General features: G+C 37.7%; 1 protein-coding gene across 2 annotated transcripts in view; it reads left to right on the top strand.

Moving 5' to 3' along the window:
* The first annotated feature begins 4,186 nt into the window (after positions 1 to 4,186).
* kcnip4a (potassium voltage-gated channel interacting protein 4a) overlaps positions 4,187 to 27,081 on the top strand; it is a 283,163-nt gene continuing 260,268 nt past the window's right edge. The window contains exon 1 of one of the 2 annotated variants that reach the window (XM_059988950.1): positions 4,187 to 4,315. Coding sequence is in view for 1 of the 2 variants with exons in the window: in XM_059988948.1 (XP_059844931.1) it covers positions 4,553 to 4,652 (100 nt within the window). In the remaining variant the exon portion in view is untranslated. Of the gene's footprint in view, positions 4,316 to 4,352; positions 4,653 to 27,081 lie in introns of those variants that run through there. The other variant, XM_059988948.1, reaches the window with a different exon arrangement.

Raw genomic sequence — 27,081 nt, 5'->3', positions numbered from 1 at the left:
AGGCAACCCAGTTTCAATTTGTATGTAGGAGGATTCGTACTTGCAATCTATATATGATCTGAGGTAGAGAAATTAGGAAACGACGAGGCTGCATGGGTGTGCAACAGTTAGCGTAATGCTATTACAGCACCAGCCAACTAGGTTCAGTTCCACTGTAAGGAGTATGTATGTTGTCTACTTGACTGCATGTGCTTTGTCCGGGTGCTCTGGTTCCCTCCTATATTCTGAAGACGTATGGGTTAGTAGGTCAGTTGGGCAGTGTGGGTTTATTGGTCTGGAAGGGCCAGTTACCATGTTGCCTCTCTAAATAAATCAAAAATAAATAAAATGTGGTACTGGCACAGAAATGCTAGCAACAAGTCTGGCTAAAGCTAATTTTTGAATGGAGGAGGGCTTGGTTAGTTTGTCATGCAAATAGCAGATGTTGTTATTATGTTTCAATGCAAGAATGAAAGATAGCCTGAAGCATCATGGGTAAGATATCAGATGGAGTAGCGAAACAGAGAGAGGATGGTATGATGGTCAGTAGTCATGAAGTTTAACCAATCATCACACATGGGCCTTATGTTCAGCTTTCACAGAGATTTGGAGGCTGCTATATACAAGAATGGGTAATTTTCTGTTAAGTTCTCTACAAATATTTAGAAAATACAAGCAAGGAGGTTGATAATGACTTAAAGGAATGAATATCCAGCATTGATTGATCACAGGATTCTGAATCCAGAATTGTTTCGCAAAGCCAAAAGTGGCAACTATAAGACTATGAAGTAAGCATAACAATAAGCTGGGACTAGAACAGCAGAAGATAAGGGACATCCCTAATGTAACATCCCTTCAACTTCACTAAATAACCTTCAGTGACCGAACAAGTTTGAAGCAATATGACAGTGGCCATTTGGTTGAATTGAAATAAGAAACAGTCGATCCACTCTGAGACACCTCAATAGCATGTAGCGTGTCAAGGGCAGACAAAAACAATTGGAATTTGTTATGACATTAGCTGCATAACGGACGTTAGAAGGCAGACTATCTTGTAAGATGAGACAAAATCTAAAAAGGAAAAGGAAGAGTCAGAGAAAGACCATCTGGAGGTGAGAGCAGGGTGGCAACTGGTAGCAAAATAATGAATTTTTCAGGGTCTGCATGAATGCAGGAATAAGCACCAAAGCAAACGTCAACTTAACCGGTGAAAACGTTGAGGGAATGGCCCAACTAGAACTGGAATGAATAAATTAGGATATTTCTCACCAGAAATCAGACGATTAACGAAAATTTCAAGAAGTTTCCAGATGATGAGCTGAGAGGGAAGTTATCTTACATACACAACAACTAAAAGAGGAAATAGCCCAAGGAAACAATTTGTATTGCAATTATCTGATTACTTTCTACAAATTGCTACAAATAGAATTATATAATTGTTTATAAAAGATAGTTTAAAAGAAAGGTGTGGAATGAAGATAAAGAATAGATCAAAAGGCCAGTATGGAGAAAAACACCATTGCAAAATGGTTAGCCAAGAGGCCTAGTTTACATTTTCGATATTTCAGTGATTTTTCTGACAGAAAATCAAAGTAACTAAGTTAGCTGAGGTCTAGAACTAATATTGTTTGAAGTCAGGATATGATTAGATACTCTAAAGGGACGTGCTTACTTCAGAGGATTCTTTTGCAGTCTTCTGTGTGAGACAGATGCACAGATGCTCTTGGGCACATACAGTGATATCTATCAGTATAACGTTGGATTGGTGCTTTCTCACTTTTCCTGCAGAATTAGTGGTAAATGAGCAGCCTGGGTCCCAACAGCATGGGACCTCACCCAAAACGTAGCAGCCTGCAGCCATGCTACATAAAGGGTTCTCTCATAGTCTATCTGTACTTATTTCTGCTAGGCAACACACAAAATTCTGGAGGAACTCAGCAGGATCTATGGGAAAATGTAAACAGTTGACGTTTCTACAGGTTTCCTCGTGTTCGTGATACTACTTCTTTCTGCTACCCTCCCAGCATCTCACATGGTCCACGAACTCTGAAACCTTAGGCTACTTCCATTTCATCAATCTTCTCCTCAGTCTTCTCTCTTGTGACCCTGTTGTGAACACTGATTTCTTCCCCAACCATTTTCCTGATCTTCTCCCAGACACTCTGCTGTTGTCTTTTGTACATCACAGTTTTCTTCCATTTCCACTGCCTCTGCTCTCTACAGCCCATTCTAATTTTCCCTTCACCAGAATAGCTCCCAATCCTTGTTTTTTTCTCAAAAACCCTTTTGTCATCCTCTCCATGTCACAGTTTCTTCTTCAGTGGGTGAAATCTGTGTGGAGCCTGCACTTTTTCCTGCTGACCACATGGGTCTCATCCAGGTGCTCCAGTTTCTCCCTATATCCAAGAATGTGTTGATTGTAGATTAACTGGCCAGAGTAAGTAGTCCCTAGAGCACAGGTGAGAGGTAGGGTCTGGGAGATTCAATAGAATTTAGTAAGACATTTTTTTTTAATGAGATCAGTATTGGCTTGGTGTAAATGGATGGTTGCTGGTCAGTGCAAAATTGATGGGCTAAAGGGCCTGTTTACATACTGCATCTTTCAATGACTTTATAACACTATATTCTGATTGTGACTTTGAAGGTGGTAAACTGAAATCTAGTTAGTGCCCCCATATTCTGAGCATTTTTGGAAAACCTGTGGAAAGGCAGCTAGAAACATAAGATAAACTGGTTTCAAGGCCACAAATTGGGATTTTCATCATAAGTTACTGCTGTCTGTCATGACACAATACTCACTCCACCATGAAGCGGCAAGCACACCAGGTTCACACTCAATAGAACATGTTCATGCCATTCCTGTTTAAGCTATTGAGCCTCAGCCACTGTCAACTCTGCCCATGTTTCGTAGGAATTTGCCTGACTACACATTTCAGACCAACTGTTTTGCAGAACTTTCCTTGGACAATCTAATGTTTTCAGCACTTTGATTTTCCTACCTATGTTTTCATAAAAATAACTTCCATTTCTTCGATGCATTGGTTGAACCATAGTATATACCGTACTCATACTTAATCAAGAGAAAACTAGGATTGAAATAATTTCATTTAATGTTCATAGGTATTATTGCTTTCTTGGAATTACATCAAAACAATGTGAAAAAAGAGATTACTATAAACGCTTTATGATAATGATTAATCTACAAACAGGCACAATCAGAAGTGAAATGTATTTTAAACATGGACCTAAAATAGTTGATCTTATTACGATTCTGGAACAAAAATATGCTGTTAAAGGGAACTTTGGTGCCTATAAATGGCTTCAATTTCTTTAAATAAACCGAAACACATGAAGTACGGACAAACACTTGAACCTGGGAATTACTTTGGGTAATGTTATCACTTCAAAGAAACACAATCATGCTTCAGATATCCTTAACCTGTTATGAATATGGAAATATTATTAATATTCTGTTGAATTATTTTAATGGTAATCAGGATTGTAATCATTGTAATCATAATGTATACATTTATTAACTGCCAGTCAATGAACTGCACAAAGCTGATTGCTTTCTGTCATTAAAGTTCTTATCTCTTTCTCAACCTGCAGTATGATTTCTGACACTTGAGCTTTAGCCTTGCTGCTTCTTCTTCTTATAGCACATTACAGTAATTTGACTTCCACCATTCATCACATTGAAGAATTTCAAATGCACTGATGCCATTATAAATATTCTGCTTCCTGGAGTTAAAGTGTGCAATTACCATTAATCATTTCTTACTCTGCATATCTATCTGATACTTGTGCATTTAGTTTCACACGATAAACACTGAAAATCGTCTTTTTCCCACTCAAATTTATTAAACAGCAGTGCATATATAATTTACAATTAATGAATTAATTAACATTTTTTGTGATGCATTTACCTTTCAAAATCTAGATGCAGTAGCATTCAACTGGATTTCACATGGTTGGATATAAATGACAATTGGATATTCCAGAAAAGTAAGCTTCAGCTGTTAAAATAAAATCTCTTTAAAGGTGCAGAAATGCAATGCTCACAATTATTGGAAAATGAATACGTTAAAAGCTTCTCAATCACCTCACTGTATTCCTGCTCACTTTTCTTTGGATATTCGAGTCTTATTTTTACTCGGCATCCAATGTGAATCCACACTCAATTGCTCTTTCCTGTTACCAAGGCAACTGATAATCCACAACAATGCCACCCAGCAGCATTGGCATAAAAAAGATGTGAAACCCCAGAAGTCTAGCTATCACAGCTGCTCCACAGTCGTTCCAGGACGCTTTAGTGAATGACCTCCTAAATCTTTAGGTGATCCATGTGTTTATTCATGCACAGCTGTTTTTTTCTGTGTTTCAGAGATAACGAAGGAGTAGATAATCCTGGCAGGCCTGACTTATCTGTCTGCCACTCCTGGTCTGTCTTGGTATATACAGGATGTGTTCACTCTCTGAACTGTGGCTTTAACATAGTTTGATGGCCACACAAACAGAGCCCAGCTGAAAAAAAAATTCTTAGCAGCACCAGTGAGACAATGACCTGATCACCATGAACTTGGAAGGGCTTGAGATGATAGCAGTTTTAGTGGTGATTGTGTTATTTGTTAAGGTGTTGGAACAGTTTGGTCTGCTGGAAGCAACTGTTGAAGGTAAGGGACATCTTGTCTCAGATTTGCTGTGTTTATTTGGGAAGATGCTGTAGCAAACTTTACAGTGGGCATATAGCTGTTGCTTGAAAGAATTGAATTACTTTGAATCACAGTGTTAGATCACAGAGTTTTGTTTTGCTAACTAATGCCGGGAAAATTTAACTGAGACAACTTTTTTCCCCACAGTGATTTTCTCGTACCTTGCTCTAGTATATTTTCTTCCTTTCATGCCTGAGAAAATGAGAAAGATTTTCTGAGCTGTATGAATCAGTTTTGTTTCATATATATGGGTAACAATGCAGTCGACTGTGTAATAGAACCAGCTTTTCTGTCATCTGTCTGTCACCTGTTAGATGCATATTTGAAAGCAAATACCAAATATTGACAAAATAAAAATTATTTTAGGATATTTTCTTGGGCATAGTCATACAAATCGATTCTCAAGCTTTTACTACCCTTGAATACTGTCTTCTAGTTTGTTATTATTTCCCATGATCATGAACAATGAATCAGTAAAATCAACCAATTAAAATATTACTGATGAGGAACCGTAGTTTGTTATATGACTTAAAATTTCCTTGCAAAGAAAACTTCTTTAAAATGTCTGTTTCATAAGAAGGAAGGCAATTATTATAGCGATTATACAGTACATGATCCAGCTTTACGAGTTGGTGTTATTCATGTGGAAAGTGTTTTGTTTAGATGTGTAAAATGCATACATATATGTACCTGGCTTGAACGTAATGTGAATCTGTTTTGTTGAAGTCTCTACGTGGTCTGTTCTGTGAATTTATGACATCTGAATATTGTTATTCAGGCAAAATGATCAGTGGATTAGCAACATTCAACTGAATGTCTGTATACTGTAACTTACTTTTAACTAAGGATTTATATTATTCAATGTAGCTCTTCTGAAGCTAATTTGGGAAAAAAAGTCTAAGCAAATTAATTACAGAAAACAATATGTAAAATTCTAATAAATGTTTAAAGAGTTTTTTTCAATAAGTTAAGCTGTAATACATTGATTTGTTAAATCTTCATGATATTATTCATGATTACTTACTGGCATATAATTGATTTCATAGTTTGCAGTCGTCTCCAGCCATCCAATAGGAGAAAGCCACATTTCTGCCTGAATATTTCTGGACAGGCAAGTTGTTTGGCCAAACCATGTGACTTCATGCCAGTTGTGTTTAATACCTTTTGTCTTGCTTTGCTGGAATTATGTTAACTTCGATTTTAGTCCTGACGTGCTTGGCAGCTGGAAAACAGAGCTAGGGCAAGGCTCTCCCTGCTCAGATATCATGATAAAACACAGAGTTGAAAATTCCTTATCACCACATCATGCCAGCAGCAGTTTCTAGCAATCGTGTTACTGCATCACCAAAACTTCCTCCGAATGTGAAACGAATCATATAAACGCAAACCTGAGACGTTGCAGGTGATACTTCACATTGAAATAGTTTCATTTCTCCAGATTTAACAAGCAAAACAGATTCACTGACCATGGTTAAATAAAGCCACTTTGACAACACCTTATAACTTAAAGGACTGGATTGAGAGTATTTAATGATAAAGAGCAGCTGTTAGACATGAATTTAATATTTTACCCAGAAATAAAAATTCTTCCATGAAGAAGTCAAACACAGTGATAGTTCAATCTTCTGTATCTTTTCGCTTTCAGGCGATTTTCTTTATAAACTGCAGATCACATTTCAGGGAAGGTATGCAACAGCAGCTGGAAGTGTGAAATATAAAATGTTATTCTGTACAACACAGCTGCATTCTTTTTGACTTTTACAAATACGTCACCTCAGCAGAGCTGAAACATTGAATTAATAATTAGTTTCTTCACACCATCTGTGAAACCTATGGGCTAATTGATGTTACAAATAATCAAATATAGTTTGTGTTTATGGAAAATCCTAGGAGCCAGATAACAGATTTTTTTAAATGTGTCTAATAAATAACATTGCTATCATTTAAAAAGGTGGGAACATAAGAAATAGGAACAGGATTAGGCCATAAGACCCTCAAAACCAGTTCTGCCATTCAATAATATCATGGTTGATCTGGCCATGGACTCAGTTCCATCTTCCTGCCCTATCTCCATAACTCTTAATTCCCCTACTGTGCAAAAATCTATCTCACAAAGTCTTACATGTATTTAATGTGATAGTCTCTACCTCTTCCCAGGGCAAAGAATTCCACAGATTCACTACTCTCTGGATCCATCCTCTTCTCCATCCTAAGTCTATTCCCACAAATCTTGAAACTATGTCCCCTAGTTCTAGCCTTACTTACCTGTGAAAACTACTTTCCTGCCTCTATCTTGCCTACCCCTTTCATGATTGTATATGTTTCTATGAAACCCACACTCATTCTTCTGAATATCATGAGTATAGTCCCAGGTAACCCAATCTCTCCTCGCAGGCTGACCACCTTATCTTCAGAATCAACCCGATGAACCTCTGTTGCACTGCCTCCCGAGCCAGTACATCTTGCCTCAAGTAAGGAGACCTGAACTACAGTACTCCAGATGTGGCTGCAGCAGTACCCTTTACAATCTCCTTGCTTTCCTTGCTTTTAAATTCTATCCCTCTAGCAATGGCCAACATAACCTGTTGCACCTGCAAACCAACCTTTTCCAATTCATTCACAAGCACTGCCAAGTTTCTCTGCCCAACATGCTTCAGTCTTTCACCATTTAAAGACAACTTGATCTTCTATTTTTATTCCACTATGGATGACCTCACATTTTCCAACATTGAACCCCATCTGTCAGAGCCCTGCCCACTCACTTAACCTATCTATATCTCTCTGCAGACTCCCGGCATCGTCTACACTGTTTGCTTTTCCATTCAATTCAGTGTCATTATCAAACTTAGATGTGTTATAATCAGTCTTCCAATTCACTAATTGTGAACAGTTGGAGGTCTAGATCCTTGCTCAGGAGGTAATTAATTCTAGCCATAACCGAACTTTTGAAGCATATTATTATGGCTGAATTCCACAGATACACCACTCCCTGAGAACAGCATTTTCTTATCATTTCAGTCCTAAATCTATTCCTCTAAATCATGAGGCTATGTCTCCTAATTATCATCTCATTTACCAGTGGTAACAATTCCCTTGTGTCTATCATTTTTTAAAATTTTAATCTGTTTCTATAAGATCCCCTCCCCCATTTAATAATGAATGCAATTGGCAAGTCTACATTGTACCTAATGTTCCTATAAGGGAGGAAATCTACATTTGGAAAATAAATATTTTGCTGTGATGATCCAGTGACCATCCTGGAGCCAGATACTAAAAGATGAAAAATTATCATCTTGTTCAGGGATACAGCACATAATTATTAGTTTGCTGTTCAACTTCTAATTCAAGACAAATATAACAAACTAGCATTTCATATCCATTACTAATTTTATGGCTGGTAATTAGGAAAATGTTCTATTGTCTATGAGAGTTACTACTTCATGAAAACAATGCTTGAAAGGTTTACTCCCCAGATTCACAAACACATAAAATGAGAATTTAAACAGAGTCAACAGGTGATACATACATAACTGATATTAGACACCCAAGTCCATTGTCTGATCTTATTACAGAGACAAATAAATCAAAATGTTTCAAGAAGACCACTCTCTTGTCCACACCAGTACAGATACAAATGACGTAGTTTTCTGTCATCATATTTTGCTATGAAAACATGTGGGTTAACCCTTAACCTTATAATCCATTCCTGAGTGGATAGTTCTATTTTTTAAAAAATTCTGAAGCAGATTAGAGTCTTATTGTTTGGTGTGTATGAATATTTAGTCAAATTTTTCTTACCATAGAGCTCCAGTAGATTCTTCTATATGCTTATTTAAATAAATGTTCTTGTTTTCAGTCTGTCTCAAGTCTTTGAAGCAAATTTGCTTTAGTATACCTGGGAGGAAGAATATGTCTTTGGTTGGTGCAACAATCAAACTGCTGGAGGAATTCTATCGGCCGAACTACAGCTGTTGGGGGAAAAGAATTGTTGCGAGCTTTAGACCTGAAGCATTAACAATTCCTTTCTTCCCTCAGATGCTGCTTCACTCAGTGAGCTCCTCCAGTCAATATTTTGTTGCTCCAGATTCCAGCAAACATGTAGGGGGATCTCATTGAAACCAAGTGAATGTTGAAAGACTAAACAGAGTAGATAGAGACAGGATGTTTCCTATAGTGGGTGAGTCTAGGACTAAAGCACTCAGAATTCAAAGGAATCCATTTAGAACAGAGATAAGGAGGAATTTCTTTAGCTTGTGGATGGTGATCTATGGAATTTATCACCACAGATGGCTGAGAAGGTTGATAGATTATTAATTAATTAGGGTGTCAAATGTTATGAGGAGGAGAATGGAGTTGAGCGATAATTGAATTGAATTGAATTGAGTGATTTTTATTGTCATTATACATAGGTACAATGAAGCTCTGTTTGGCTTCCTCTCGGGCAATCAAACAAAGCAGTAGATAAAAACAAGACAGTAATAGAAAAACAGTATTAAATGGATAAGTAGCAGAAAATAAGTTGCAGCAGCACCAGAATATCACAGTAATGCACAAAGAGCCGTTAGTGCAAGTATTTGAGTCCTTGTTTATGCATATGTGCACTCATAGTTTCAGTCATTGTTCTGTGGGAGTGGTGTGATGGAGGCCACAGCTCTGGGGTAGAAGCTGTTCCTCAGTCTATTTGTTCTGGCTTTTAGTGCCCTGAACTGGATGGCAGCAGGTCAAACAGTGAGGTGTGTGGTGTCTCTGGTTATGCTGATTGCTTTCCTCCTGAGTCTGCTGGAATAGATGGTGTCCAGTCCTGGGAGCTCCATCCTGACAATTTGCTGGGCCACCTTCACCACACAATGCAGGTCTTGTTGCTTAGCGGCTGTGCAGCTGGCATAGTTAGATGGCAGAGTAGACTTGATGGCTGAATGACCTTATTCTACACCTATGTTTCATGGTCTTATAGCCAGCAGCTGATACTACTTAAAGTTTTTAATACTGTCAGTCAATGGTCTGTTTCTCTTTATTAATGAAGACTAATTTTCAACCACCAATGCCATTTTTCTTTCCAGAAAAAGACAAGTGGGATATTCTGTGATATGTTGTTGTGTCTCAGAGTCGCCTAATACAGTTTCCAGGTTTGCTAATGCTTGATTGTGCAGGTGGTTTAAGTTGCAAATCCTGGATTGGAGTCAGTTGCAGGAGACAGGTTCCAGTATTTTTACGGAAAAATAGTAGAGTGGGCCTACTATGTCCATTATACCAGGTAGTGAATATCAGCTCACTGGAAGTCCCCTGGGGTCCACAGGAATTAATTCATGTTTTTGGAACTCTGATTCACTTATTTTTGAGTAGAAATGCAGAGTAAATTAAATCCTTATGACCTACTGTCAAGTTGGCCAGAGTCAGGCTACTTCCTGGGCAGAACGATAATGAATCCAAAAAATGTGCAATCTCTTTTCTGTTTCACCTCATTAATGTGCTCACCTAGCTTGCATTTCATGTGCACTAAAATTACCAGGCCATAATTTCTGATTCGGTTTTATCAACTCTTGGTTTATTGCTGCATGAAAGTAATTGTGCAGATGTCACTTATTCATTTAACTAATTAGTTCTGTGTATTTAATTTGCATCTGGATGACCTGTGGTTTCATTACGCAAGTTGTTGAGAGATTTATAAGTATGCCTCACAGCCACCCTACTTCGTTTCTGCACAATTGGTTTCTAACCATCTGATCAAGGACAGGAAGTCTCATGGGGATTCCCCCTCCCTTTGATTTCCCCCAACCTCAAGCTAACCATAGTTTGTTCAAGTTATCCAAATGTAGCCTTGTTTGGGGGGGGCTAATGTATCATCTAGATATCAGTGATTGCACTATGGTCTCTGAGGCAGAAGGTCACATCCAACTCAGGCAACTCAAGTACAAAATCAAAGCTGATGTAAAATTTCACTCTTGGACGTGCTGCCATGTGGGGGGGGGGTGGAGTTCAAATCAATGGCCCACCTACTCTCAGAAGAGTAATGAGGAACCCTTCTGGCCTGTTTAGAGTTGAGCAGATGAATTCCTTCAGTGACCTGGAAAATGCATACTGCACAGTCTTCTTCACTCAGAACAGACTGAGCTTATTATCTTATTATTCATGGAGAGTTGCTATTGCAAACTGGTAGTTGCTTTTCCAACAATATAACAATGATCACATTTGAAAATGCCTTCATTGTCCATACAAGTATTTTTGGGGATGCAGTTGGCCATTTTAGGTGACATATAACAGCAAACTTGTTCTTCTCAGGAAGACCTTTGGGACTTAGGATGACTTACTTAAACTCAGCCTTTTAACTACTTTTACATACAATATAAGACTGCTGGGTGAATATTGTAGGAGATGGAAAGATACTTGGGGGAGGCATGGGGGTGTAGAGGGAGTATTGGTACAGGAAGGTGATGTAGTTTGTCATAGGATGACTACAACTTTAATCTGTCTTCAGTGCTTTAGTCAGCTCTGATTAATGAGTACATGAGGTTAAACAGATAGCTGCAGTGAGGTAAAGTACTAAAATAACAAAGGTACAGCAGATGAGACCTCAATATTGACACTTGTTTCCATTAGGAGATTGGAACCATTTAGTTCCCATAACTAAAATAGGTTACTAAATTCAATAGATTATTTATTTTTCCACAGTTTTTTTTTTACTTAGGAAAGATGCAGGAGATAACCATCACATTCAGAAACATTTAATATACAACTAAGATGCCAGAGGCTGTCAGTTTCTATAGAATAACAAAACAGGATAAGTGAGATTCTAAGATTAAAAAAATACCTTGTAAAGAAGAAAACTTATTAAAACTCTGTTATGTGTTAGAGAATTATGTTTTTAATACCAGCAATGATGTCTCCAGGCATTTATTGGTTTGTTTTGTATTTTACTCTTTCTTTCTTGAAATTTAAGTCATGAGGTTAATTTTATGCCTCTGACTCCACTGACAATGTTAATATATGCAAAAATTTAGCTGCAAATTACATTTAACACAAATTGACTGTCTGTGATCTATTGCGCTTATTTCAACAAATATTGTGTTGCCCACATAGTTGGTCATACTCAAAGATGAGTTAAGTCCCACTAGAAAATGTCATTATCGGAGTTCATTTACAGACCTTTGTCAAGAGTCTTAACAAAGTGCAAAGTGATTGTATGTATAAGAAAGGTTCTCGATATTTTGAATTGCAAGGAAAACACTGATTATTGTATCCAATATGATGAAGACATTTTGTTTGGAGCAACATATATCTGCAGATTTTCTCTTTATTTTGCTCAGAAGTCATTTTCTGTAATTTACCCTATAAGAAGTAATATTTACGAATACATATGCTTTTACAAAGAAAGAATTTACAGTACATTAAAAGATCTTTATTGAAACATAGAATCATAGAAATAGACACCAAAATGGGCCCTTCTGTACTAATTAATTTGCCTGTATTAGGCCTGCATACTCAGCTCCTTTCCTATTCAAGTGTCTGTCTAAATGCCTGTTAAATGTTGAAATTGTATCTGTCTTCACTGCCTCTTCTGTCAGTTCGTCCCACATAACCGTCAACTTTGGTGTGAAAAACCTTACTCTCAGCTTGCCTTTAAATTTCTCCCCTCTCACTTTCAACCTGTGCTCTCAAGTTGAAGGTCCCTGTCGTCGGGGAAGGATTCTGACCTTTGTAAAGATTATTAGATTCCACACTTATGGTTTCCAAAAATGTTGCATGGTATGTTACAGCTCTTAATATGAGGATTGAGCTCATAATTTCAATATCTCCCCTGCTTTTAAACCTTCTGTAAAACTTGTTTCTTTATTGAAAACAGTTGAATTGTTACCTTAATAGCTGCTTCTTCAGTGTCAGTATTTGAATGATTACTCTCCTATTAAGCTCCATGATATATTTTCCTATGCTAATGTAACATTTAAAATAAAAGCTGTTGATGCAGGTTGCCAGAAATCTAAATGACTTTAATAGCATAATATAAATAAGTAAAACATGGTTAAGAAAATAATACCTGTATGAATACAGCAATTAATTGTTCTGGTTTTATAAACGAAGCCACAAATTTCCAACAGTAAGATTAATTATTAATATGTTATTGTTAATTCTGATGCTACCATAAATTCCTTTATCTGATGTCATTCATATCAATCATACTATATGTGTCACGACACAGAAGGAAAGCCTTAGAAGGAAAGCCCCCCCCACCCCCCATGTCTCTGCTGGATCTCTGGGCATTCCTACTAGCCCCATTCCCCCACATACTTCCAGTTTCACATCACCTATTCTCACTTACATGTCCATTAATTCTGTTCCTATTTTTCTTTCATACTCTAGCTCACAGAAGTCAACTGGTCAACTTGCTTTTAGTATTTGGGAGGGAACTGAGTACCCAGGGAAATACAGGGAAAATGGGCAGATTTTACTGCACAGATAATACCAGGAGTCAGAATCAAACCCAAGTGATACTGTGAAGCAAACCCTGTATGTGCTAAATGAATGTAGAGAATCATCAAGCTTACCTGCATTTTCAACAGTTCAATGGTTCCATTTAGTGTCTGAGTATATATACAATACACAACCTGAAATTCTTACTCTCCACAGACATCCTCAAATAAAAGTAAATCCCCAAAGAATGAATGACAGACAGAACGTAAGAACCCTAAAGCCTCAACCTCCCCCCCCCCCATACGCAAGCAGCATCAGAAAATATCAAAATAATAATTCCTTCTAAAACATGTTGGAGTGATTTTAGCCCATGGCAGTTAAAATACAATTGTGGAAAGGTATTGTCTCAGGTTCCTATTTAATTCTCAACTAGCTCAGACAATTACTTCATTAGCGTGGTAAATAATTTGGAATTATAAGAATTATTTTTCATAATGTACAATGATATAATGAATATTCTAACCCATGCTGTCAAAAAGGTGCCTCTTTCAAATCAGTCAGTACAGAAGTCATTATTTGTTGCCCAGTTTATTTGAACAGCATACTCATAACAAAAAAAAAATCACTAGTGAACGCCTGAACCAAATGCCATAGCTGGCATTTGGTAGGTCTATGATCTGGTAAGTATAAGATCTATGTAGAACAATTGGTCCAATTTCATTGTCTACGCCTAAAGAAGTCAATGTATTCCAGTGAAACAGTTCAGTGTGCATACAAGATGTAAGTGATATAAACATTATCCTTTGTATAGAAGTAAAGGACATAACTGCAGAGGACTCTGATGAAGGGTTTCTGATGAAGCCAGTCCTGATGAAGGATCTTGGTCTAAAACTTCGACTGTTTATTAACTCCTTTCATAGATGCTGCCTGACCTGCTGAGCTCCTCCAGAATTTTCTTGGTTGTTACAGAAATATCTTGGTATTAGGTATTGCAGGAAAAGCTATCAAAGGGATCCCATATCAGATTTGCAATAACTGGCAAGTCATGTCTAACTTAAGTGTTATTGTGGATTCAGGGCTTGAAGGTTAACTATACACATAATATCTTGCCTGCAACAGTTTCAAAACATCATTTTTGGTAAAGAAAGAAAACACTTTCTCTGACATCTCCCCCAAGTAAATTGTCTGCTTTTAGTTATTGCTGCCCTGAAAAAAAAGGCTCTGTCTGTCCACTCTATCAATTCTCTTATTACAGTATCTAATACTCCTCTAGCAAGTCACCTTTCATCTTCTTCTGCTCCAAAGAGAAGAACTCTAGCTTACTCAGCCTTTCCTCATAAGACATGGTCTCTAATCCAGGCGGTATCCTGTTAGAACTCTTCAGCACTCTCTGTAATGTTTCCACATCCTTCTATAATGAAGCAATGAGAACTTAACATAATACTCCAAGTGCGGCGTAATCAGAGTTTTATGAGCTGCAACATAACCTCTTGAACTCAATCCCTTGAATATGAAGGCTTAAATGTCATAGGTCTTCTTAACCACCATATTAGTTTGCACAACAACTTTGAGGGATTTATGTACTTGGAACCTAAAATCCCTCTTCTTCTCCACATTGCTTTGTACCCTGCCCTGAAGTTCAATCTTCCAAAGTGTATCACCTCACATTTTTGGGATTAAACTCCATCTGCCACTTCTCCACCCAGCTCTACATCCTCTCTGTATCCCACTGTAACCTACAACAATCTTCCACACAATCCATACTACCTCTAACCTTTGAGTTGAACATAGGAAAATCTATTACTACCTTCATCAGACCAACAAAAAGAGTAAAGAATAACTCAATGCAACATCATGACAATAAAATGCTAACATACATTGGGCTTGCAAGCTTAGTATGTTGAAGAATTATGGATTAATTGTACACACCAAAGCAAGGTTAAGCTGATTTCCTTTGCACTGATTATGCTGCATTCTCTATATCAAATGGCATTTAAAAGTCACATTTAACAAGTGTGGCAACGCTATGCAAAATGATTTGATTGTGCTGGTTAGACCATCTGAGGAAATTGGATAGTGGTCTCATAATCCAAGAGCACACTTCTGAGGGAAAGGTCTGGGAGAATTTGTTGGAAAAAACATGGAACTATTTCATGAACCGTGCTTATTACAGCTTATGATGTTTGCACATTATTAATAGATTTAATTTTTTAAATGTCAGTGATTAACATCAGTCTATTAACAAAGTACTTGCTGTAATCCTTTAGTTTGTTCCCTCAATAAGATGTTTAATTACACAATGTCAGAATTAATGTTTAAGCTTTAGAGTTACCTAGCATGTTGTGTGCAATGTAGGTTGTATAAAAGGATCTTCTAAATGAGAGCTGTGTACGATGTACTACCAACTCCAACAAACTGGTGGAACTGGGCAATAACAGAAGACCCAGCATGCCACCTGTGCCAGAAACCAGCCAACCTAGAGCATATTCTTTCTTCGTGCCAGGTTGCCCTTCCCCAGGAATGGTACAGATGGAAACACGACCAGGTTTTGAGAGCACTTACCCACTCTTTGAAGACAGAGAGGAAGAAGGACCACAAAAAGGACAGCCAACCAAACTTCTTCAGGACTGGGGAACATCCTACAGCAACAAACAGGTGCAGAGACGGTATCCTGAGCATGACAAAGGACTGGGAGATGAGGGTCGAGCTTGAAAAGAAGCTGGTATTTCCACCAACAGCAGAGACCACACTTCAACTAGACGTTCTACTATTGTCAGAAAATGCAGAGAAGCTCGTGGTGATAGAGCTAACAGTACCATGGGAGACCCGATGCCAAGAGGCCCACGAGAGGAAGCTGGCGAGGTACGAAGACCTAGTGGCAGACTGCAGACGGCAAGGCTGGCAGACATGGAACTTCCCTGTCGAACTGCGGTCAAGAGGATTTCTCGCCATGTCATGCTGGAAGATGATGGCAGCTTTAGGGATACAAGGGAGAAGCAGGGAGAGAGCCGTTAACACCATGGCCCAAGCAGCAGAGAAAGCGTCCTGTTGGCTTTGGCTGTAGCTGGAAGTCTGATCATCAGCGGTAGAAGACTGATCACCTTCTGCTGTCCCACCATCCCAAGGATGTTCTGAGTTTGGGGATGAAACGTCTGGAGACAGATGGACCTGGCTGATGACTTGACGGTCCAGCAGCAGAAATATCACAGCTGTGTAAGGTAATGTCTATTACCCTTGTCACCAGTGCAATTATGCCTTAAGTTTTGAGACATCGACAATTATGCTCCAGAACCATTGGATTGTTATTTGATTGACCAGAGAAGTATTCTATTGCTTCATCTTTACCACTTTCCACTGGCAGCATGTTGTGGTAAATGCTTCCCTTTCAATTCATTGTTAACTGCAGAGTGACAATAATATAAATTAACATTTTCCATTTAAAAAAAAACAGCTGTAGAAATTGCTTATCACTAAAGATGGGTGCAAATATTTGGCCTGTTCAGGACCTTCATAGTCCCTATCTCTCATTTGCTTTCAGCAACATGGAATATAACCAGATGTTCACATTGCTTGAAGAGTATACGTCATTATTCTATAGCCCATTATTATTGCCCAATATAACTTTAATGCTGTTTGATAACATGGGGCATTGAGCGTACAGGCTTGTATTACAGCGTAAAGTGCTTTAAATTTATGATATAATTAAAGCATGTTATTTTTGTATCTCAAAGCATTGAAAGAATCTATTTATGCTTCATGTTCCACTAAGATTCAGCTTCAGCTTGATTTTTGTGCTGCTCTGATGAATTGGGACAAGCACTGGTGGTTTGTTTCTTTTAATTAGCAAGTCATTAAGTTACCCATCTGTTTATTACATCTTAGCAGTAATAGATAACGCGTTCAAGTTTCATAGGTTCTATTGTTTCAATTCAATGACTCAGTTTCAATCACTGTTGTTATCACATTATTGCTGTGTTTTTTCTCTCTAAAGAAAGACCAGCTTGTGCAAGTTTCCAGTAGATTGTAAACATTCCATTGAATTTAATCAATATTAAGATTAATATCTCTTCCGACAGCACAGTTTTAGTTAGAATTCTACCGTGCATTCCACAGAGCAGTGGCATTGCTCATCATGGTGGCGGGCAGTTCTTCGCAGCTCATTGTTTTGCTGTTGATAATTATTGGTGTGAATGGAATATATGCAATCCACTGTAAGCTGCATTTAAATAATGAAAATCAAATGGAGGGTAGAAGAACTCAGACATGTTTATAACTGGTGTTGTCTATTTGCACCCACACATTGAGGTTTCAGCCATATTTCTGTGAGTCAGCTGTAAGAGAAGCCACTGTTAAAGACTCAATTTCCATGGCTTTGCAGTGGAGAAATGGATTTGGATTTCATTAACAACTATTCAACCCCTTGTTCTCCGACTAAAGAACAGGCTCAGCTGAAGCATTCTCCAACCAATGTCATAGAACAGAAATGGATCTTTTGGCTCACTGAGTCTCTGACAACAAATAAAGTGTGCATTTCACACAAAATGCTGGAGAGTGGATGTCAGTGGAGTTAGAAGAGTGGACCAGATAAGTTGGAGAGAACAGTCCCTTTGGAATGGTGAAAGGAAATAGCAAGGGGAGGTTGCATCTAGTATTAAAATGTCTTTATGGAAATTGGTCTATTGAATATTCAAGTGGAAGGAGAGAAAAAGAACCCCAGTTTAATAGTTATTGTTATATCAATTCCAGTAATTAAAAGCAGCCTAATTTTATTATGAGGAGACTGATAATTTCCAGTAGTGTAACAATACAGAAATTGATGGATTCAGTCGAAATGAGAATATCCCTTTCTCAACCCAATCAATAACCCTTACCTACTGATAATTGCTTCCAGATCATAAAGGGAATCATCATTTCTTATAAACGACATGCAAAGTAGGCAATCCAATGTGATTTTCTCTTCTATGCAAAAACATAATCTCTCTGCATGTATAAATTACAGCTTTTAGAAAATGCAGATGTGGTTTCAATTCTTACCAACAGTAATACAGGTCATAATATGACCACATTCAAGAGGGAAACGTGTAATTCTCAAGGAATACATGCGTGTATGTTGATGATCTCAACCTGCAAAATGACTCTCATTTCCAGTTTTTATTTTGGCAACTGCTACGCTTTTCAGACTTTATTTAGATACCTTAGATTAACACAAATCTGTTTTGAAACCAATTAACACAATTTTATAACAGAATACAAACTGTTTATAAAAAACTGCACATTTTTATGTTTAAATCACTGGTGAGAAAGGACAGATACTTTACTCAACTATAAACGTTTTGTCATTTTATACTTGGGCCATCTGAATGAGGTGCTAACTTGAGCCAACTTCCAGACTAATCCAATAAGAATTAATAACTTCATTAAAGAATTACACTGAAAGTATCAATCTATTTCTGTGTATTAATCTTATGTGAATGTGGATGTTGATCCAGAAGTGGCATTTCCCATTACACTCTCCCATTATAAATAAAGGAAGGAGGAGGGATCTGCTCCCTACAATGCTTAAATTAACTAGTTGGATGTGCCTCCGGACATGCTGTCAGTTTAATCTCTAAGCTGCTCCTAAATCTTCTTGTTCAAATATTAAAATTCTGGACAAATAGACAGTTAGAAACCTTCCAGGTCCTGGAACCAGTCTTCCAGCAAATATTTAAAGAATTACAGTTGGCCCTTCTTATCCGCAAGTTCCGCGTGTGCGAATTCAACCAACCGCGTATCAAGAAAACCCGGAAGTGCACTTGTTGTTCGAGCATTGTTTGCCTCGCGTCTTGTTCATTCGCCTCTGTTCCTGTGAAAAAATGGCTCCTAAAAAGCAATTAGGTAGTCAAAGTAATTCCTCAAAGGCTAAGAGGGAGCGAAAAGTGCAATCTCTCACCGAGAAGATAGAACATGTCACGGAAGCATATCCCTGTTGAAGGCCAAGTTATATGTGAGAAAGCTCCTAGTCTCTATGAGCACTATTGTGATGCGGTTGATGAGAGCGAGAGAAAGGAGTTTAAGGCTAGTAAGGGATGGCTGGCTATGTAAAGTGCTACAGCCTCAAGGACGTAAAGGTCATGGGAGACAGCTTCCTATAACAATGTTTCTAACTAAAGCATCTGCAATTCTGAAATCTCAATGTTCAATGCTTGAAGATCCTCAGCCCTCAACCTCCACAGTTCCTGACTTTAGTATTATTGAGCCTCCTCCAAAGTGTCCTTATTCCCTAAACAAGACAGTGTAACAACTACTGTACAGGTATTACAAGTTTTACTCATTGTTTGATCATTGTTCACTGCGTCTCATTCATTCACTGTTTGTGTTGTGAGCGGGAGGAACATGTACAGTTTTTTTTTCTTGTCAATATTTCCTAAACATTACAGTATAACAACTACTTACATAGCATTTACATTGTATAAAGGTATTATATTATAATCTAGAGATGACTTAAAGTGTATGGGAGGATGTGCGACGGTTATATGCAAATACTACGCCATTTTAGATAAGGGACGAGCATCCACATATTTTAGTATCTGCAGGAGGTCCCAGAACCAATCTCTCATGGATAAGGAGGGCCATCTGTATATACTCTGCTGCAAGATTGCCCCTCATTGTTTTAAACTCCTGCCCTATAGGATGTCTATCTGAAAACCTGAGAAAGCAGCAGAGAGTAACCAAGAATAAGTATGATAGGAACAACAGGGTGATAGAAAGAGTATAGGCAGAATGCAGACCAAGCAAAAAAGGTTCCTTTCCATCCGTCCATTCTTCCTTCTTTCCTCCTTCCATTCTTCCTTCTTTCCTCCTTCTCTAGTTTGTAGATTATTAGGGAGAAGGAATTTGTTAGCCTTTAGCCCATTATTTTCCAAAGTACTATTTTGTTACGACACAGATTACTTCAGTTTCTCCTTTTCACTGGATCTTTTGTTTGCTGAGATATTTGAGAGGGCATTTGTGGGAGTGAGTATAAGCTTTGGTGGGAGCCCTTCAGAGGATTGCACTGGGTTTTTGTCATATTATTGACATGATGGGAATGCAACAAAAACTTACTGGACAATTTCCAGATGGTTGGACTCCTGGGTGAGGAGAGATGATATGAGTTAGTCCTATATTCATTGGAGTATAGGGAAGTGAGATGGAATCTCATAGATACTTGTAGAATTCTAATAGAATTAGGTAGACAGATACAGGGGATAAGTTGCCGTAAGACTGTGAAGTCCAGATCCAGAGTTCACAGACACCAGGATGGAGTGTGAGTTAGAACCGAGAACTAAGAAAAACTTCTTCATTCAGGTGGCAGTGAACACATGGAATTGTTCACCGCAGAAGTCCAAGTCATTAAATACATTCAAGGAGATAATAAATACATTTCTTAAAGCAAAATGTATCAAGCAATAGACAGAAAAGCCAGTCATAGCATACTGAAGTACTGGTATTGCTATTGATTTATTACTGTCACATGTACCAAGATACAATGAAAAGCTTCTCTTGCATACTATTTTACAGATCAAATCATTACAAAATTCAGCATTTCAGTGGAAATTCCATTAGTCAGAGCCTGAATAAAGCAGTATATGTAATACTAAGTCCTATGAAGGTCTCAGAATATTGTCTCCAAACTGCAAAAAATCAGAAACCAACTGTTGCTTAAACATCAGATCCGAAAATGAAGTAAGGACACAAGAGAGCATCTTACTGTCATGCGGTCCATTCAAGAATTTGATAACAGTGGGATAAAAGCTGTGATAGAAGCTCACTAGCCTTGCCTGACATCTGAGCCCAGGTGATGCCAGCAAATTATTTCACGCTATGGGGTAGTTTTAGCTTCTTGTCATTTTTAGAAATTGATGCAAAATTTAAATTAGTTACAGCTGGCTTCCCTAATTTTGATCAAATGTCTTTATAATGCCTGAAGTCTGGGAGCTACACCTGCATCAGTTTTGATGCCAGACATGGTTAGCTGCTGACTTATGTCAGGATGTTTAAGCAAGGGTGTACAACACAGCAGGAAACCAAATGAGGGAGATATAGAAATAATTTCCGAGCATATGTTTCTATATTCATTATATTCATAAGAAAAACGATCAAAATGTGAGTCACTCACTATTTTAAATTTTTTATTGGGCCATCTCAAACAAATCTTAAAACAATCTTTGTGAATTTACTATGTGGGGAAAAAAAGATGATAAATTCACCGATTCAAAATATTTGCTGTTCTTTATTAGTGAATTAATTATGTAGAAGTTCAATATGTTTGCAGATCCTGTGACATCTTAAGAAACAGGGAAATATCTTACCTAGCCAGCCTATGTTGTTTCCAATATCAAATGCAAATATGATGGGTTCAAATGATTGTGATGCAGTTATAAAACTGTTTTCTAGCATCAGAAAAGTGAAAAATTTCCAGTCTCTCAGGCAATTCTTGTAATGTAGCATTACTGACACACAAGATGTTGTTATTCAACTGCCTGGTGAATATAGTTTATGTATATTTTTGTATCAATATGCCCACCACTTCTAATAAATTCTTCATTACTCTAGTGGTAAGCCACTTGCAGGAAGAGGATCACTTTCAATGTAATAATTGTAAACATTAACAAAGCCATTCTATATTACTAAAGGAAAATGATAATGACGGCAAATCGCTCAAGTTTCCCTTTTACAGACTGGTATCGTCTGGGAGTCTGTGGCTTATCTCAATGTTTATTAAGGTCTATTCTGATTGTTACTTTATATGTTAATAAGGCTGAAAGTTCTATTTTGATGGGGAGTTAGTTCATCTCTAGCATTTTCTTAAAAATGAGAATTTTGAATGATACGAAATGAAATGAAATAACAATTTTATCTCATTGCATTTACCAGATATTGCAGTCTCTTACCTCTCTTTTATTTCTAACTGGACTCACAACCTATAGTCTATACTTTGATACAGAGAAAATAGGAACTAGAAGAGTCCATTTGGCCTTTCAAGCCTGCTTCAGCTTTCAATCCCATTATGACTGATCCTTGATCTCAACACCATGTTCACATTTTTACTTCTTGATCCCTTTTGTGTCCCAAAATCTAAGTATCACTTCATCAAAAGCATTCAGTTGATTGGCCTCAACTGCCTTAGGTGGCAGAGAATTCCATAGGTTCAACTACCTCCTCTTCACAACCCCTGATGTCTTACCCTATATCCACTCTCTGAGTATCTCCCAAGCCAGGGAGAAGGATCCTCCCTGCATCATTGTTTTCGAGTTCCATAGTAGATTTAAATGAGACCCCTTCTGACTCTTCTAGCATTGAGTAATACTGCCCTAATCAACCCAAACTTCTCAGAGAAGGTCCTCCTCAGCTTGATAAACCTTCAATGCATCCCTCAATGGGGAATAAATCCTTCCCTTGGTAAGATGTAGTCCCAGCAAGATCTTGTATGACTATACAATCTTGATCTTGGTCGCCTTGTTCTTGCACACAATGTAGGCCAACAAACCATATGGCTTCTTAACTGCTTGTTTTTCCTTTAAACTTGATCTCAGTGACTGATATTACAATGATACTGATCTCCTTTGTACATTAACATTTCCTGATAAATAATACTTGTTTTTCTGATTTTCTATCAACACGAGTAACTTCACACTTAACCGTTTTATATACATCATCTGCAATCATTTGCCATTTATTCAACCTGTTTAAATCACCTTGAAACGTTATAGTGTCGTCCTCACAATTCACAAACTTGCCAATGGAAATTGGTGGAGGACAGGAAGGAAAAGTGACATAGTGACTAGCTCCAGAATTCTATGTGTGTTGTACCCACAGGCACTGTTTTAGCATTGTACAGAATTAAAGAACAACACAGCACATTCAACTCATTGGAAGATTACTCTCACAGAAGGAAACTATTTGGCCCCTAACACCTGTGCAAGTCCAAAAAGTACCACATGACCTGAGCTATTTTAACACTTTTCCGTCTATAGCCCAACAGATTACATCCCTTCAGGTACTCAATCAGGCAGTTGATAAAGATTTCTGTCACTACCCCCTTTTCAAGTAGTGAGTTCTAGAACAATACCAGCCTCAGGATGAAAACATTTCTTTTCATCTCCCCTTCAACCTTTACTTGAGCCTCAGAATTGAAAAGATACTTATAATTCACTAATTCAGTCACCAATACATTGATCTTTCCATCTTATAGAAAATAATTCTACAATCCACATGTCTTATCTGTTACTAATTGGTTTATTTTACATGCTGAAGAAGATTTTTAAATTTCCATTTCCATTTGTGAAACTACTATGGTTACAGAACTGATCTGGCGTCAGTCACATCTAAAGTAAGAAGGTTATATTCCTGATGCACTTATCAGTATTAGAAGTTATTAGAAGTTGTTGAACTAAAACCAGATTTTGAGACTTCGCATAATACATATTTCACTGAAGGAAATACTTAAAATTATGCAAAATAGAACAGTTGACAGAGTCTCCCACCCTGGGGCCCACAGACCCCTCAGTTAATGGTCAGAGTCCATGACATAAAATGGTTGAGAACCCCTGTTTTAGAACCTTCATTGCTTAGTTGCAGTAATACATCAGAAAGCATCCATTAGGCCCAGAAAGAAAATAAAAAATTCTCTAAAAAGCATTTTACTTTACTGTGATTTTCTACTTAGCTTGAAAAAAAAAACATAAAACTGCACAGTTCATCTTGGGAATTATATGTCCCACAGGGATGTCTGCGAATCTAACACTCCTGCACCAGAAAAAAAAGAGATTTAATTTCCCTCCATCCATTGAACCAAGACCATCAGGAAGGGCTGCAGTTTTTGATTGAGGGACATTCTACAGCACATTAACCTGTCCTCAGCTGATCTGCCAAGAACAACTAATGACAGTCAAGGCACAATATGTGTGCCTGCCTGTTGTTACATCATTTTAGTATTCATTAAGAAAACTATCCTGTAATTGAGCAGAAAATGATGATGCACATAATTCTATTACTTTGGTTGTTTTGGCATTTTCTTTTCATAATCCAAATCATTAATCTCTCATTATGAATAAAAAATATAAGATTTTTCAAAAGTGTGCTTTTGAAAAGTCTGCAATATTTGTCAAAATGAACAAGCCAAAAGCATTAGTTTGTCTGTCCATGCAGATCCAGAAAATATATTATACACTGAACTGAAGCTGATAGCAGTACCACTATAACAAACCAGTTAAAAATGGAAGTCAGGTGATGAAATGTCCCAGATTCATTCTCTTCAGGGAGCGTCTGAACATGTCAAATAAGAATTATTTGTACCAGTAGTACGTTTCCCATTAATGTGATGAACTAGCAGCTGTGAGTGAACTTTAACAGTATTCTGTCCTTTCCTTGGAGTAGGTTCAGGAAATAGATTGAAGTCAAGAAAATATAATGATAAGGTGCACCTAGGTTTGTCCATTTTTAATTTTATTCAGAACATTGCATTTATGCTTTCAAATATAACGTGAAAGGAGGAGTGAGGCCAGCCTTCATGCCTATGGAGCAGACACTGCCAATAATACTGGCAGTCACTTGTCATGCTGAAACCGGATTCAGCAATGAGCAAGAAACCATGGAGAATCATATTATGCTCCTGTAAATCTATCCCTACTCAGTAACTCTCATTTGAGACATAGGATGAAGATGGTGGAAGTGCAAACTTCCTACATATCTCCTTTCCCAAATCTCCCAAATTTCCCTTGTGATTTTCCCTGCCATGTTTCCAAACCTGAACAAGCAGTAAAGGAATTGGATGAAGGTAGCCACGGTGATGGGAATTTCACACGCACAGCCATTCCCGTAGGTAAAGGCTTCCAGTTTGGTGCCGTTATTTTTCATTGCAAGAGAGGGGCAGTGAATTTTGAAAGATGTGATTGGGTAATGTGGCTATCATAATTGAACTGATGGAAGTTTGTGTGAATTGTGGGTTGTCTGAGAGTGAGATGACACAATGCCTATCTATTGGACAGGAGGCCAGTTTGATAGTGATCATAGTGAGGTGAGTGATGAGATCTGTGAACCGAGTAGTGCATGGAGTGAGTAGTATAGTTGGTATGATAGGACATTTAAAGAAGCATCCACTGACTCTCACCACAGGTGTAAGATTATTGGAACTTTATTGTGACACTTGTTCATTGTGTCAAGTCTTAACTCTTTGACTTTAAGGTTTATCTGCTTTGAACGTGAGTCTACATGGACTCTTGGGCCCCTGAAGAAGTGAGATATTATTTCCCAATCACAAGAGATTGTGCAGATACTGGAGATCTTGAGTAACACACGCAAAATGCTGGAGGAGCTCAGCAAGTCAGCTAGTATCTATGGAGGGGAATACACAGTTGATGTTTTGAGCTGTGGCCCTTCAACAGGACAGGACAGAAAGGGGGGAAAAGACAATAAAATGGTGGTGGAAGTGAAGGGGTACCAGCTGACAGATGATAGGTGAAAGCTGGTGAGGGGAAAGATGGGTGGGTAGCGGTGAGAAATGAATTGAGAAACTGGGAGTGACAGGTGGAAGAAGTAAATGGCTAAAGTAGGAATAGAAGGAGAGGATGATGGATTTTGGAGAAAGGGAAGGAGGAGAGGCATTAGTGGGAAGTGATTATCTCCTAATGTCCAGCTCCTCTATCAAGTCATTCAGTGCAAAGTAATGTCCAATAACCTTGGCCTACTATTTCTAATTGTTTCTCACTCTCTGCACAGCTGCCCACATCTTCCTCAATCTTACTATTACAACCCTTTAAGAGGTTTAGGCTGGATTTCAGCAAGGCTAAACAAATTTGACTGGAGCTACCCACTCACATAACTTGACACTTGTAAATACATTCAACCAATCAACACTGCAATCAAATATATTCAACCAATTGAAACAAAGAATTCTACAGATGCTGAAAATCTTGAACACCATGCACAAAATGCTGGAAAGACTCAGCATGTCATTTTGGGCAGAGGCTCTTCATCAGTGCTACAATTAACATTAGTTGTATAATGAAACAGTTGAAATGAGTGGCTAAGTGAAGCTAGCCTGCTTCTTGCTTTCAACACAAGAGGCAGAGGCTCATTACCCAAGGAGATCCATAAGCCCATTTCATAAATGAGATATTCAGTTTAGTTCCCTCCATCATTTTTTAACTTTACAGAAAGGTTGTACAGGTTGTGTGTTGCAAGCGTAGGAAACAAAAAGCTGCATTTGTGAAAATGACAAACAGTTTTCTCTGAATCTGCTATCCAAAATGGGAGAGGCATGTAGAAGAGTTTTCTTTCCAGTAACAGTACATCAAGACCAGTAATATTTTGCTATAATTTCTAAATATTCAGATCTAATTTTATTTTTAAAATAAATATAACTTCTGTTTTGGCTTGTTGAAAAGTACTGCTTCCAAACTTCCTCTTAACTGTACTGTTAAACAGAACTATTTTGATACATCACTAACATCTTTGTAGCTCTTTTTAATTGTTCATAAGGGGAAACCAGATCTTCAAAATTAATAGCTATTCCAACATAATTAACATTAGATACTCATAATAAGCATTTACATAATAGGACAAAATTAGAATATATGAAAATTAAAGCAAACTAATGCACTGGCATATTATATTCTTGAATAGGTTTGTCAAACATTTGCAATTTCCTAAAGTCAACATAGTTCTTATGAAATCATCTACAGAATTTTAATGCAACATTAAAAGCTAAAGCTCAATTGAGTCCGTGATGGAATATTTGTTCTATTTCACTTGATTATCACGATTCACAAACAGTTACTTTTAAAGATCAGTTTGTGAAAAGGTAAATATCAAAGGTCAAGGAACTTAAAATGATTTGAAGATAAGTGGAAGAAACTGCAGGAAATGTTAATGATTGTTGCTAAGATTAGTTTTGGTGTTTACTGGTAAGAATCTAAGTATAAAAAACCATGGCCACTATGTGCAGTCTATGCAGCAATTT

This window comes from Hypanus sabinus, chromosome 14, assembly GCF_030144855.1.
Source record: "Hypanus sabinus isolate sHypSab1 chromosome 14, sHypSab1.hap1, whole genome shotgun sequence".
NCBI classification, from domain to species: domain Eukaryota; kingdom Metazoa; phylum Chordata; class Chondrichthyes; order Myliobatiformes; family Dasyatidae; genus Hypanus; species Hypanus sabinus.
Note: the sequence above shows the minus strand (reverse complement) of the source record. Positions and strands in the feature narration are given on the sequence as shown.